At 38.8% G+C, this 15,567-nt stretch overlaps 1 protein-coding gene across 1 annotated transcript in view; it reads left to right on the top strand.

Moving 5' to 3' along the window:
- Nucleotides 1-5,849, top strand: part of PKHD1L1 (PKHD1 like 1) — a 143,431-nt gene extending 137,582 nt beyond the window's left edge. The window contains exons 77-78 of the mRNA XM_019628463.1: nucleotides 1,925-2,209; nucleotides 5,753-5,849. Of these exons, the coding sequence (XP_019484008.1) occupies nucleotides 1,925-2,209; nucleotides 5,753-5,763 (296 nt within the window). The 3' untranslated portion in view covers nucleotides 5,764-5,849. The remainder of the gene's footprint in view (nucleotides 1-1,924; nucleotides 2,210-5,752) is intronic.
- Nucleotides 5,850-15,567: the final 9,718 nt, after the last annotated feature.

The following is a 15,567-nucleotide window of genomic DNA, read 5'->3' as shown; positions in this document are numbered from 1 at the left end:
CCAGCTCTTAACCAATGCACCACTCGGCTGGCCCTATTTTTTTTTTTATTTGTCTCCATCAAGTGTAGGGTCTCAGTTCCCTGGTTGTGTATAGTAAGGGAGGTTAAGTATTGTCATCTCTTCATTATCTTTAGATCAGTTACCCAGTCTGTAGATGAGCCACTGTAAGATTATAATAATAACAAAGCATATGTGAGAAAATTAATAAAGCATCTTTCTTGGAACACTTTCTAGTAGGTCCCCCCACAATTACTGCACGTAGGAAATCCCCTTGCAGATTAGACTGTACCTGACAGCGTGACAACCAGGCACCCTTCTACTTATAGCTCAGTAAAGGGCAAAGCAGGGCCACCTGGGTATGGGTTGTGGTTTCTAACACAGAAAATGGGATGTGAGAATTAGGTGAGAAAAGAGTAGAACACGAAGTAAGGAAACAGCTGAGATCACAACTTTGAGTAACCTGGATAAAAATAGTATTACTAATGGATAATAGTGTTTAAAACATGTTTATGAACCTATGTGATCTATAGTGTTTGTTTCAGTTTCTGATAGTACATAACAAGTCAGTCCAAAATCTAATGGCTTAAAACAACAACCATGTCATATGCTCACAAAAGTGCAGGTTGGGGATTTGGGCAGGATGCACATCTCTGTTCCAAGATGTCCGAAACTTCAGCTGGGATGGCTTCGTGGAGTCAGAGGCCTTGATTCTGGGTTTTGTCTGGGTTATTCAGTTCTCCTCCATGGAATGGCCTCTCCACAAGGCTAGCTTAGGCTTCCTCCGCAGAACTGAAGGAGAAAAAACAAAATCCTAAATTCTTTACATATCACAATCATTAAGAAAAAATACAGCTGCCACAAAAGTTCAGTTTTTCTCAAAGTCAAAAGGAAAGAATTAAATACACCATTGTCATGAATTGTAATAGTGGTAGAAAATTTATACAACTATTCCCATCCATTTTGAAAGTTATAGAACACATTCCTATTGTTTGTGAAAACACAGTGTGATCAAGATCTAATTAAATTCTCTCCCTGAAAAAGAAAGGAAGAATAAGAACATATGATTTAAAAAATAATAATAAAAATAAAGGTAATAGAAAAAATAAACCAGAGGAATGAAAACTTCAGGGTTGTATTACAAACTCTGCACTGTGTGGTAACCACTACTAATGATAGCAGTAGTCCCAGAAGAAATTACGTCAAGGAAAAATATATTGGTTATCTCATATTCAAAACTGTGGAAAGACTTAACATGTGGATTAAAAAACATTTGGATGAGCTTTTTATGTTTCACTCTCCAAACAGATCTAACAAGTGTTTCCTCAAGCTTGTCTACCTGGGGTAAGAAAAAGGAAGGGCCACAATCTTGCCACACAAAAACAGCATCTGACTTAGAGCAAATGTGGGAAACAGTTAAACAATTGTTGAATCTAAGTGGAGGGCATATGAGTGTTTGTTGTCTTAGTCTTTCAACTCTTCTGTATGTTTGAAATTTTTTCAAAATAAAAAGGTCAGTATCCATTCCCCCTTCCCCCAACTGAGGCTGAGGCTTCTCTACTCTTGGTCAAGTATCCGGGGATGCAACCGAGGCCCAGAACCTTCATCTGCCCTCCCTACTGTCCCTCATTTCACAGCCTCTCTCCAGTCCTGGGCACTAGGAGGGAATCCCTAAGAAGCAGATAGTGAAAGAAAATCTACAGAAAGAAAATCTACCCAGAGTCCCCCCGCCCATAGTTGATGGCAAATTGAACTCTTCGAACTGAGACCCTCTCTACACTTGTTTATACGTACACTAATGCAATCTGACTCATTTGCTAGGAGTTACACAGTATTTTTAAGTCAATGAAAACCCAATTGGAAGCGTATGAAGACAAACAAATAATAGAAGGAAGTGAAAGACGATGATGATTTTTTTTCCCCCTAGGAAAAAATTACAAGATTGAATTTATCCTGGATAATGTGGCTCGGGTGGAATCCAGGCCTTTCAGCCTGCCAGCGCAGTCTGTCTCTAGCAGCAGTGGCAGTGGCAGTGCCAGTGGCAGTGCCAGCAGCAGTGGCAGCAGCACTGGCAGTGGCAGCAGTAGCAGCAGCAGAGCATCAACTGTGGGCACAGCTGCCCAGATAACAACACTGATTAGCTGTCTGATGGGAAGAGTGTTGCTCTTGGAAATAGTTATGGCTGAAGTTTTGACTTTGAGCGTAAATCTAGGTAAGCATTTTTTTGTATTTTTTTTTATATAATGTATGTCTCTGCATACTAGTAAACGTTTACTAAATAAAGACAGTATACAACACTTGTGCATGGCACCTCTGTGGACACAGAGACATGGTCTCAGCCGTTGAGAAAGTAATGGCTCCAGTGGTAGAGACAAGACAACCCTACGGGAAATGTTATCCACTTTATGTGGTGGCCTTGCAGAATGGAGGAGTGAGAAGTGCACGGAATGCCAGGACTCCTCTTCAGTTACAAGGGGCGGAAGCTCAGGTCGAACTGGTTTAGGCGGTAAAGTGAACTCACTTAACTGAGAAAGTCCGGAAGTGGTGTGATTTCTGCCACAACTAGACCCAAGGACTCAAATGATGTCATCCAGAATCTGTGTCACTCCATTTCTTGGCTCCAGTCTCCTCGGTAGTAGATTCCCTCCCAGGCAGACACTTCTAACCCTGATGGCAGAGGTGCCACCAGCATCTTCATGTTTACATTCTACCAGCCCAGCAGCTAAGGCAGAAAGAGCAAACCTCTTTCCCAGGACTTCCAGCAAAAGTCTTAAGGCTCTATCATTGACCTGGCTTAGGTCACATGACCATTCTTAAACTAATGACTGTGGCCATGGGGTGCTGTGTGATAGTGAGCCTGGATTGGGTCACATGGAGTAAGGTGCTGAGCATGGTGGATGCATGGTTTCACAAAGGGAAATCAAAGTGCTAGTGCCAGGAGGGAGATTAATAAGAGGAAGAGTCTCTGGGGGCCAGAATGACTAGAGACTACTGATGATGTCACCCTATCAGAAGCACTTTACAGATGGAATTCTAAAAAATGAATAAGATGTGGAAATGGAGGGAAAGGGGCTCCAGTAGAGCAAAGAAAAGAGTGGGAGTGAAGAAAGACATCTTCAGCTATACACGTTCAGCACAAAATGACTCCTCATTCCCTTGCTAACTCGCTTCTCTTCCTGCAGCCCGTCTGTTAATGCCAGGGCTATCTTTCTGACCTCTCGGGCTGGTCCTTAGACTTCTCCCTTTCCTTCAAGCTCCACATCCCATCAGGTGCTCTGGGACATCTATGTCTGTCCATGATGTCTTCTATCTGTCTTCCTTTGAAGTCTCGCTGCTCCTCTTACAACCTTTTTAGTTCTCATTTGACCCGTTACAATAGCCTCCTGGGTTCCCTGCTTCCAAACTCTACAATGCGTTTCATGCTCCTTTCCCATGGTCTCCAATTGTGCTTTGTTTATACCATTATCGAAGCCCTTGGATCCATTCGAATCTACCCTCCTCACTGAATTGTGAGCATTTAGAAGATAATACTGCATGCTTTATGTATGATAGGTGCTAAAAATGTGGTTTAATTGATTTTAAATCTTAGAGGATAAGTCCTTCCCTCTGACTTAGGGAGAAATGTTGAGGAGGGACATTATAAGCAAATATAAAGAGCTTTGATTGGCAGATATTAATCACTTTACAATTAATCTAATGGGGAAATGATGGAGAGTTTCTGACAGATTAATGAAATAAGAGCATCACGTAAGAAATACTGATAAGATTTAGGAAGATGAAAATAATTCTGGAGATTGGTTGCACAACAATGTGAACATAATTAATGCTACTGAGCTGCCTACTTTAAAACATGGTTAAAATTTTATGTTATGTGTATTTTACCACAATTAAAATAAATTTTTAAAAAATCATCAGTATTGATCTACATAGAAACAATACAAATCATCAGATATCACAAAGATGATACATATTATGATACCAAATTATATTCTTATGTTTGAATAAAAATCAAAATGATAAGAAGGATTTAGGAAGAATTTGAGATAGGGTAATAATTTAGAAATACACTGAAGTATTTCAAGCAGGAAAAGCAAGACTAGATTTTAAATTTATATTTAAATAAACAGCCTCTAGGGGCACAGCAAGGCTAGTTCTGGGAGCAGCAGAACAAGTGGGAGGCTGTGGCTTCAGGAGCAGTGATCAAACAGGAGGGAACAATCCTTTCTTCCCTCCTTGGGCAGAAACTAACCAAGAGTCAGCTCTCAAGGGAGAAGCACGGTCTGAAGAGACACAGGCCTGGTCTCATAGAATATGTACGGGTAGGTTTGGGGCTGAGGGACAATATGACCAGCACACAAATTATTGTATTTTGATGCCAGTTTTCTTGTCTCCAGAATTCTAATAAAAATCACGCTAGTTGCCTATATTATAATAGTGTAACAGGTATTGCTTAAGTTTATTTCCTTCTTCTCAGAATATTAAAATATAAGATGTAAATACTGTTGTGGCTGCTGGCTCATGGGTTGTGAAAGAATTCACAAGGCAGGTGTAAAACCTCTTCCAAGTCATAGGGCCAGCACTGAGCTGAAATAAATAGAAACATTGAAACTGGTATGCTTAGTAAATGTGTAGGAAGCAGAATCATTAAGGCCTGGTAGAAAGGAGGCAAACAAAAGAGAAAAAACTTTCTAAAAGTCCCAAGATAAATTACACTTGTTAAGTTGAATTATACCAGAGATCCAAATCTCAAAATAGAAGATTTTGTGCCACCATTTCAATCCCCGTTTCATCAAATACTTTTGTGCATTTTGTGTTTCCGCATTAAATATATTATTTTCTAATTAGCTTCACTGATTTTCATCCTGCCTGTTCCTAGCAACTTTGGGATTTTACACAATTCAGAAAATTGCATTTTTATGTCATTAGTAAATGATATCGTTCCTGGCATTTTTTAGGACATTTTTTTCCAGATAAAAAAAGTTAGTTAACAGCTTCTTCTTTGCTACTAAATAATCTGTCATTCTTCAATTAAGATACAAGATGATTTAAACACCATTGTCTTAGTCCATTCAGGCCCCTATAATAAAACACCACAGACTGCGTGGCTTATAAACAACAGAAATTTATCCCCCACAATTCTGAAGGCAGGAAATATGAGATCAGTGTGCCAAGCATGGTCAGGTGAAGGCCTACTGCTTGGTCACAGACTTCTCACTGTATCCTCACATGGCAGAAGGGGCTAGGGAGCTCAGTGGGGTCTCTTTTTTTAAATCCCATTCATAAGGACCCCACCCTCATGACTAAGTACCTCCCAAATACTCTACCTCCAAATACCACCACATTGGGCATTCTACATTCAAGGGTTTTCAACATTTGAATTTGGGGAGGACACGTTCAGACTATAGCAACCATTAATGAAATGAAATGCTGTTTTGTTTTGTTTTTATAACTTTGCCCTCTGGATTAACAATATTTTATACTTTTATGAAATTCATGAAGTTCTGCTAAATAAAAAGACAAAAATTGAATGTGAAAAATACAATGTATAAGCACCACCATTCTCTTTCCACTGCTCCACAAGGGGAGTACGTTATTGATTTTAACATTAAGTCAGTAAACTTTGAAATACTAATTTTCACATACTACTTTTGTCCTACTAATCATACTAGACAAGTTAAAATAAAACATATTTTAAATCAAACTGTATGTTACCACTACTTTAAAAAATATATATTTGTATGTTTTCACTTTTCAGGAAGCAACTGAAGTGCTATTCCGAAGAACAGGATGAAAACAAATATTCAAGAACTGGTTATTAGCTATTTTATTGCCCAACAAGAAAGTCTATAGCAAAAAAGTATGCTAAAAATATTTTTATAATATATAAAATGTGTTAATTAGCTTTAATTATAAAAAATCCAATTTCTTCAAAATATAAATTTCTTTGATTCCTTACATGTGTGTACTTATTTCATTAAAAAACCTTTCAGATACTTTTTATTTAGAAGCAGATATGCCCCCTTCAAGTTGCTATACCTACAAATCATAGAATCCTTTAAATATAATAATAGAAAGAGCTTGTCTAGTTTTTTGTTTTGTTTTGTTTTAGCTGAGCCATCCTGCCACCTGTTGGCAGCTCAGTGGCTGCTCAGCTTGGGCTGGACTCGAACCACTGTTGCTCAGAGCTCAAACTCTTGAGCGAGCTCTTAACCAACTGAGCCACTCAGCCAGCCCCATTGACTTAACCTCTTTAGACGGATCAGATGGGAAGCATTTCACATTTTTGTACATGCTGAGGGATCTGACTTCCTCTATCCCTTCATGAGGCACTGATTTCCAATGATCTAAGCCATTTTAATTTCTAAGTATTTTGGGGGAAACAAGATTGTTTTAGACCGTTTTCTGACTTAAGTTGCTGTTTTTCAAATTCATAGTAATCCCCAGAATTCAAGATTGTCCTGGATTTCTGAGCCTGCCAAACACTAGCCAGTATTCTAAGGAGAGTTTTCGTGGTGTCCCTGGAACAAGCTTTTTGAACAAGTCCAAACTTTCTATGCTTACTCCTTTTTCCCACTCACAACTGCTACTCCTAAGCATATGACTGCCCTCAACTCCAGGCTACACCAGAAAAGACACTTATTTTTGAGAGGATAAAATAAGGGAATGCAAAAAAGCCACAGCTAAATGTAGCTAAGTTAACCAAAAGCTTTCACACCATAAAATTTGTACTTTTTACTCAAGAAATTCTAAAGGCCATGATTAATTTGGAGGAAGTACTCCCAATAAAGGCATTGTGGCCATGTCCAGAGCAAGCAGAGTTGGTACTCACAAATGTTACCTACTAGCAAGTGACACTCAGGAAGCATTTAAAACAGCTGAGAGAATTCAATGAAGCCCAGGCATTTTTCTTCTGTATACCATTTCCTAGTATAGACACCCATGTCATTGTTAATCTTGCTTAACAGAAAAATTATAAACACTTATTGGGTAGTGACTCTAAGTATCTTTGGATATATTTGGCATTTCATTCAACCAAACAAACCTCTATTTAGCACTTACTAGATACCAGGCACTCTGGTGAAAAGACTATAAGGAGTAAGATGCTGTCTCTATCTTCCAAGAGTTTAGAGGGTGGCTGGGGAAATAGCATTTGAAAGAGGTAATATTGATATAATATGGTGCTGAGAGTGAGCGAGCTGTGGGTGCTAGAGGGGCATAAAAGAGGGGCACTTGGCTGAGGGTAGGGGGCATCCTCTGAAGAAAGAGATGGATGAGGGACAGCTTCCAGAAGATGATGATGTCTGAGATGAATGTTGAGGAAGAAAGCATGAGATTAGCCATGAAGTCCCGGCAGAAGGTGTGGTGGCAAGAACGAAGGCTGAAAACACCACTAGACAGCGAGTTCCTTTGAAGGTAGGGGCTCTGCCTTACTCAGCGATTTTCCTGCCATCTAACAAAATGTCTGGCACTAGTAGATGCTAATTCACTGGTTAGTGGAAGAATGAAGCACAGAGTGTAGGGAAATCAGCAAGCAGTATGATGTTACTGGTGTACTAAATATGACATGCGGAAAGGTAAGAGAAAAGGTTGGAAGGAGAGGGCAGCAGTCTTCTGCACCATGTTGTCAGGGGTTTGGATTTATTCTGTAGGTCCCAGGGATGCAGTTTGAACCATATGTTAAAAAAGAAATTTTGGCCAGGACAAATTGTAAAGGGAGGTACCAAACAGAGATGTAAAGCTTTTTAAGATGTAAAGCTTTAAATTGTAAAGGGAGGTACCAAACAGAGATGTAAAGCTTTTTAAGTAAGTAGCCTAAAAAGAGTAGATCAGAGGAGGGTTTCTGAAGAGCAATCCATGGAGATGGCTATGCTGGGAGGCACCCCACATGAAGGGTAGGGAGTGAAGGTACTAGCTCCCAATGCTAAGTCAAGAGAAAGGCCCCAAGGAAAGCTCAGTAGGGGTTCCCTGAGGTTTGGGGCAAGCAGTGAATTGGTGTGGGAGTCATAACTGCCTAAGCCAATCAGAGAGCAGGTGTGGCAGCCAAGCATTTGTCGGGGGAAAAAATGTACAAGTGTGTCCCTCAGACCTGATGTGTGTGCGTGTGTGTGTGTGTGTGTGTGTGTGTGTGTGTGTGTGNGTGTGTGTGTGTGTGTGTGTGTGTGTGAGAGAGAGAGAGAGAGAGAGAGAGAGAGAGAGAGAGAGAGAGAGAGAGAGGGAGAGTTTGCTAGCATAGGAAGTCTAGGTCTTATCCAGGAGGGCTGTCTAGAAGGGAAGTAGACTGCAGGCAAAGAAAACTGTGAGGGGGGTCACTGAAAACCTAGAGGCTACAGATAAAGTTCAACCTAACAGCTAGAATAGAAATGGTCTCAATTTTAAGAGGTCTCTGACAAGAAGGTCTGTGAAAAACACATGCAAAGTCCCCTCAGGAGGAACATCTTTCATGTCTAGAGAGCTCTGATACTTGACTAGACCACACCACCAGTTAATTGAGGACTTGCATAGCTCTCGATTCCTACCTTGGAAGGGTGAGAAACTCTACTAGTAAAATGGGGAGGAGGACAGACACCCAACACACCCCCATTCCATGATAAGAAACTTTTAAAATTAGGTTTTCTAACGCAAATCCAGTTTACTTTCCATTTCCTGGTACTTTTCTGTTAGACAAGTAAATTCCACAAACTGCAATTACAGCAACTACGGAACAAATTCCTACATTTGGGTTCTGGAAGAGATGCAAAAATCTTCACTTCAGAACACGGAAAGCCAAGAATTGACCACCACCATCTGTAATTTTCCTCACCTCAAGTTTTAATTCCATCCACTCAAAATTTTTTGTCAAAAATTTTACAGATTTAAAACAAAAAATTCATTCCAGGTACTAATGAAGAAGTTGTATAATAGAAATCATTTGAGACTAAAAGGAATTTCTAAAATTTTGCTTCTTAGCCACAGACTTTGTGAAAAAGTTCCCGATTTAACTTGTTTAGTTTTCTTGCTGTCTGCTTTTATAAAATATTCTAGAGTTATTATAGTACATACCTATAATTGTTCATGCCAGATAAATTACAATTTTAACTACAACTTTTTTTAAATGCCTGAATTGTTAGGAATCCATGGGCAACAGGGCTTCATATAGCCTTCATTCAAAAACTGACCACTTTTTTTTTTAAATAATGTTTCTCTGAGTAATGCTGTCTTAGAAATTCATGTTTAGATTTTTAAAAATATTTTTTAATATAAGACGTGGTTATTGAACAAGTCATAAAATAATACTTTGGGTGTTAGTACTGTTCTATCCAGGATCTGAAAAATTCTTAAATAAAGTAAATATAATGTTTCCATTTTGGTCAATGTCAGGAACACAGAATAAGGAGGTAATAATGTTTTCCTGTATTTCTGATAAGTAAAACGTTTTTATCTTGTATTACTGTCTCTACTCTTTTCAAAGTTCTGTCACCTTCTCATCATTACAATGACTTTCTTTTTCAAAAGATTAGAAACATTTTATTCATCATCACAAACTGGATTACATATTACAAATTCTGATCAAAAGTAATAATATTAGGGCCGGCCGAGTGGCTCAGTTGGTTAAGAGCTCACTCAAGAGTGCGAGCTCTGAGGAACAGCGTCGCCGGTTCGATTCCCGGCCCAAGCTGAGCTGCCCCTGAGCTGCCAACAGGTGGCAGGATGGCTCAGCTAAAAAAACAAACAAACAAAAACAACAACATAATAATATTAAGATGTTTTCAGTAGTACTGCAAACTATCATCTGTACTTGAAGATAAAACCCAATAGTAAACTGGTAAGCATACACTAAAATTTACCGTTTAAAATAATACTTTGTTTAGAAAATTTACATCATGTTTTTTTGGTTATCAAGTGAAAGGGTCACACCAATAGCTACATATCATTTTCACTTAACAAACACATGAAATATTCCCCATGCTCTGAATGAGTCATCAGAAGGCTACAAAATCTTGTAATTTTTTTTTAAAGTGATGCATGAGACAGCATAACTGTGAACAAAATACAGTGGTCCATCTACTTTTACTTGTTCTCTATTTTATCCCAAAGAGTGCTATCTAAAGTATATCCTTGAATATCTATCATGTGAAGATGTTGATTATAATTATGAGTTAAAACTCATAATTATCCTGGGTTAAGGTCATATCATTCAAAAATACAAAACCAATAAGGAAAAAAAAAGAGTGCTGTCTAAACCGCTACTACTCTACTACTACTACTAGTAGTAGTAGTAGTAGTAGAGTACTAGTAGTAGTAGTAGAAGTAGAGTAACAATAAAATAAAATACAGATTTACCCCATGCTTACTAAGTGTCAGACACTATGCTGAATGTTCTGTGTAGACTCCTTCCTTACAATAACGCAATGAACTTATTATCCCTTTTTCCAAATGAGTAAACTTGAAACCTAAAGAGATTAAATAAAATGCCCTGGTTCACAGAGTTTCTAATGGTAAATCTGGGAAGCAGACCCAGACGATCTAACTCCAGAGCCCAAGCTCCAACATTTATTTGCCTCCCACTTTTCTTCAAGCATGGGAAAGTGTTCCATCACGAAGAGAGCTTTTAGTACAACGTATTTATGTCCACATTCCTGTTCAAATGCGAGGCTTATACTTTACCACCTCTATGCCCTCAGGCAAATTCTTATTTTCTCTTATTCTCTGTTCACCTATAAAATGTGGAAAGTATCTACCATGCAGTGTGGTATTTGATGACCCATGATAACATATACCCGGCACCTTACACAGTGCCTAACAGGTGGCAGACTCTCAGTAAATGGCCCTTATTTTTATGACCATAATGTTACCTATATTATGTCAGTCACTGGCCCAATAAACCATTAAACTTCTTATTAGAGTAGCATATAATAAACACTATGTGAGTGTTAATTATCAGAATCATTGGCTGGGCACAGGGCCATTTAGAACAGAGACTATTTCCTAGCTTTGCTTGCAGTGAGGGGTGCTAACTTCTGTGCAGTGAGTTACGAAAAAACAACCAGATAATCTTGAGGCATATTCTAGGAACTTTCCTTAAAGGATGGCTGTTATGCACCCTTTTGCCCTTTCTTCAGCCTTTCCTGTTTTCCTGCGGTGTGGAGCAAGATGCCTCCTTGGATCAGGAGGACAAAAGCCAGCCCCTGCGGGGAGGGCGTGAGAGCTCAGCTGAAAGGAATTTGGGTCCCTGACAATGTGGTGCACAATGCCAGCCCTTGCTCTTCCAGGGTTTCAGTGTTACTTGGCAGGTATCCTAATCCTGATATGTCTCCCACTTTCCTCAGTTGCCTGAGGTGGCAAAATTAATCCTTCCTGGAATGGGCAGGGACAATGCCCAGGTAAGAAAAGAGTTTCCAAATACCACACCCTTCTTTGAAGTCATTACCTGTATCCTCCAAAACAGAAATGCTTAAACCTTGACCTGAATCCATTATGTCTTTGGTTCGGGAAACCTGTGTAAAACAGTTGTCATGTCACACTTCCACGCTCATCAGTGGGCATTTTCAGCTTCTTCAGTCTGGCACCAGCTGGCAAGAAATGTCCAGTCTCCAGTGAAAGAAACATTACAATGCATTCCTCCAATTTCACCTTCCCAGGAAGTAGCTACAGACACACTGTGTAAAACAAAAAAAAGGGGGCCTGCCCTATAGGGGTTCTCGTAGGTACTTGAATACTTACGGCAGTCAGGTCAGCTACAAATCTCTTGCCACCTTCTTTACAGGCCCGAATACACACTCTAGTTATTATGATCAGATAATTCTAAAATTGGACAGCTCCTTATGAAAAAAGTTTCTTCTTTTAACGCTGTTTAACCATGACATGCTGAGTTTATTAGAGACATTCCTTTAGGTCAGGGCTGTGTGTTCTTTTGACTTCTTTAATATGCTTAGCACACGCTGTGCCAATGGCAAGTGTTGAATAAATTGTCTAAGTAAACAAATAAAAAGGCAGCATAATGAAACTTTTCCTCTGTCAGACTTCTGAGATAAAGAAATCCTTCCAAAATATTACAGAATTGCACTTTATCCTGATTTACTGACTTAACATTTCAAATAACAATGTACTATGAAATTCACACCCGGTTATAGGCCAACTATTTATGGTTGCTATGGTAATGGGCTCTGTGCCTATAAATAAAAAAAATGATTCCTTTTGGGCAAGGTATTTATGAGTCTGTAGGGCTACATAGCAAGAGTATTTTCCTTTGGTTGTTACTTAGAGTAATTTATGTATTTAGGCAGATGACCCTTTATACATGTAAGTTCTCCCTAGGAAGAGGGAAAATGACATATTTTTATGCTGAAAATTTGTAGTGATTATAACATAGATTTAATTCTCCCTTATAAAGGATTTAATTTCAAATAAAAACACAGCACGAAGTATATATTTCATGAGCAGGAAAGTGAGTTAATTCTCACTGTATGCGATGTACAGTATACACAGACAAACACTTTCAACAAGAATTGCTGATACATCTGATATTTTAAAGGGCCAGAGGTGGTCAGAGGGGGACGCAAGAGCAGCAGTTTGAAATGATGAGTTTAAAAACAAACAATGAAGACATGCATCCTTCAAAGTGAGTTTGAATTGATAGACAACGGCAAACCTCTCTTAATTTTGAATGGGACTGTTACCATGAAGAAGTCTGTGATTTACAAATATTTATATTAATCCCCCAGCAAGGACCAAGCTGATTCAGAGGAAGGGGAAAAATACAAAATACTAGTTAGGACATCCTTATGATAATCCTGGTGTGTTAAAATGATGGACACCCAGAAGAATGGATGAAACTTGGCAACAGATACTGTTGTGAGAAAACTATCCCATGAGTAGTGAGAAAAAGCACGGAGAGGGAGGGGTAGGGTTGGACGTGCTCTCCTTCTAACAGCTGCTTTCTCCTCCCCTATGTCTTTAAAGTAAAGGGGGCAAAGGAGGTGTGGGGATGTACTCAGAGGTAACTTCAAAGCTTAGTGTTCCCTCCTCTTTTCCCTTTTTTAATGTGTTACCAACAAATATGCCTATTTCTGGTTGCTGATGAGAGAAAATTCACCTGTTTTCCATGGAAGCATTCTTCCTTGCTGTAGCTAAAAGAAGATTCTGGACTTGAAGCTGATAAACTTATACACCTGAAAGCTTTCAGTGATTCTATTGCTTTGTTTCCAACCCATTTCCACATACATTATGCTACTTACTCTGTAATATAAATCCCTAAGGCCGAATGATTAACCAAATTTTGCAGATGAGAAAACTGAGCCTCAAATTTGTTCAAGGTAAAAGCCACAATGTCTGCCATGCTGTAGCTGAATGGATCAGGCCTCCATTGCTGGTTCAGTGTTGTTATATTTTATTTTAAAGTTTTCAACACACATACAAGGTAGACCATGTTATAAGCTACTGTTTTATTCTTGTTGTATGAACCTCAACACACGTATCCTTAGAAATAATAAATGGCCTTACATTGCCAGACCTGCTCAAATCGTCTACTTAACTCACAATATAACTGAAATATATTAGAGCTCTAATAACAATGTGGACATTAGCCAAGAGGTATGACATTGCTGGACCTCACCACTGGAACACAGAAGTGAAGGGTTTACCCCTCTTTTCATTTGAATTCATTTCTAGTAAAAGACATATTCCTCCATTCCTATCCCAGGCCTTTTCCAAGGGACTTGGTTAACTCTAAATTGTTCTTATCTTGGGTCTTCCTGTATTTAGCAATAAAAATTACTACTAAGTGAAGATATGCTGTAGCAATAATTATGATAAAAATATTTAAATGCTTTATGTAAAGTTAATTTCCTTTTAATAGAAAAGAAATAAAAAAGCTGCTTCAGACTTTTTGGTATCTGTATTAAGCAACTGACCCTAGCTATTAAATGGTGATTATGAATATTAATAAATAACTTTCCAGAATATTAAAATGTATTATATTGAAGGCAAGCAAAATTCTCTAGAATTAAAAAGATCAATAAAGCAAGCCACTAAAATTATCACCAGTTAATCCTTTGTTTTCAAATGTATCTGTTCAAAACTGTCACTCAATGAGCTGCAAGGCTTTGTTTTGCTTGATCAAGAAAGGAATATGACTTTATGATCTGTATTCAACAGTGAACAGCTGCTCATTAATAAAAAGCTTTTATTGTCCAAGTCAGAACAGCAGGTCTAAAATTGTGCCTGAGATAAAAATTGTCCCTTTAGTGAAAAGCCAGGGAACTGGGTTGGGGGAGATCTGGAAACACCAGGCTGTGTTTGCAAGGTCTGCCCTACCTCCAGGGAAGGGATGGAGGGCAGTTCACAGGACAGGGCTCAGACCCAGCTGGAGAACTCAGAACTAGGAAGCCTACGCAGGCTTCAAGCTGGGAGAGTGAGTGGTGGGTTGGAAGCTGATAGAATGAATAAATCGAAAAGGAATAAATCAAGCTGGCAATTGGGGATTGGGTAGAGGCAGGTCAGATTCCTTCAAGTGGGCAACACAGTCTTCACACAAAGCAGGCAGAATTAACTATACTCCTTGAAGTAGAGGCCATGCAGAAAGAAATTTTTCATAAATAAAGTTCTATCCCTTATGCTCCTCCCACTTGACATTTGGTAGTCCCCCACCCTCACCCACCAAGCCTTGGGCAGAGGACTGCAAATTGCAGAGGACAACCACCCAGGAGGTGGTCCCCAAGCAAGATCCCATATTATTGGCACCTATGATGCCCAATTAAGGGATTACTACTCAACAACTAGATAAAGATGATTTTAAAATATTCTTTTATGGAAATTTTAAAAGTAAATTTTAAGTGTACAATCTTTGGCAAGCTGTTTTATTTTTGTGTTGGGAAACAAGTATTCACTAACTAGTTGTTTCTGGAAAAGTATATACCTTTTATTTCACTTTGAATTGGCACATTAAATAAAGAAAACTGAAGAATAAAAAAAAGAAAACTATTATATAGGTATAATAAGTAATTTGAAGCAAAGAGACAAGTCTCTAAGGAAAAACATGTTTAATGTCAGGATGTAGGCTATTTTGTATCATTGGATTCATTTTGGAAATTTGGAATTGGAATTTAGGCGACTGAAGAGATTTAAGGTTAGTGTGAGAGTTTATGGGACTGCAGACGGTTTAGTAGACTCAGGAAGGTGTGGTAACTGGGAATGATGATGAAACAGTGTTATTAGTAGAACAGGTGGTATCAGTTCTTATCTGTGAATGTTTGCTCTGTGCTAGGCTCTGCCCCAAGAGTTTAGCAAGCATTAGCCATTCCAGGAAGTAGGAACCATTATGGCCATTTTACTGATAAGGAGACTTAAGGTTCGAGATGAAATAGCTTATCCAAAGTTATACAGAACCATTTCAGACCAAGAGTCATAAAAACTCCCTTTTTTCCCCTTTTGGGGATAAACAACTTAAATTATTAATAGAAATGGTACAGACTGGGGCGGATTAAGAACGCGGGTTCTAGAAAGTTAGGTAGGTGGGTGCTGTTCAGGGTGACGGAACAAAGGTGGTTGTAGTAAAAAAAAAAAACCCCAAAACGCAGAAAGTGCTGGTTGAGG

The sequence above is a fragment of the Hipposideros armiger genome, unplaced genomic scaffold, assembly GCF_001890085.2.
Source record: "Hipposideros armiger isolate ML-2016 unplaced genomic scaffold, ASM189008v1 scaffold_792, whole genome shotgun sequence".
NCBI lineage: Eukaryota > Metazoa > Chordata > Mammalia > Chiroptera > Hipposideridae > Hipposideros > Hipposideros armiger.
This window is presented reverse-complemented; position numbering and strand designations above follow the sequence as displayed.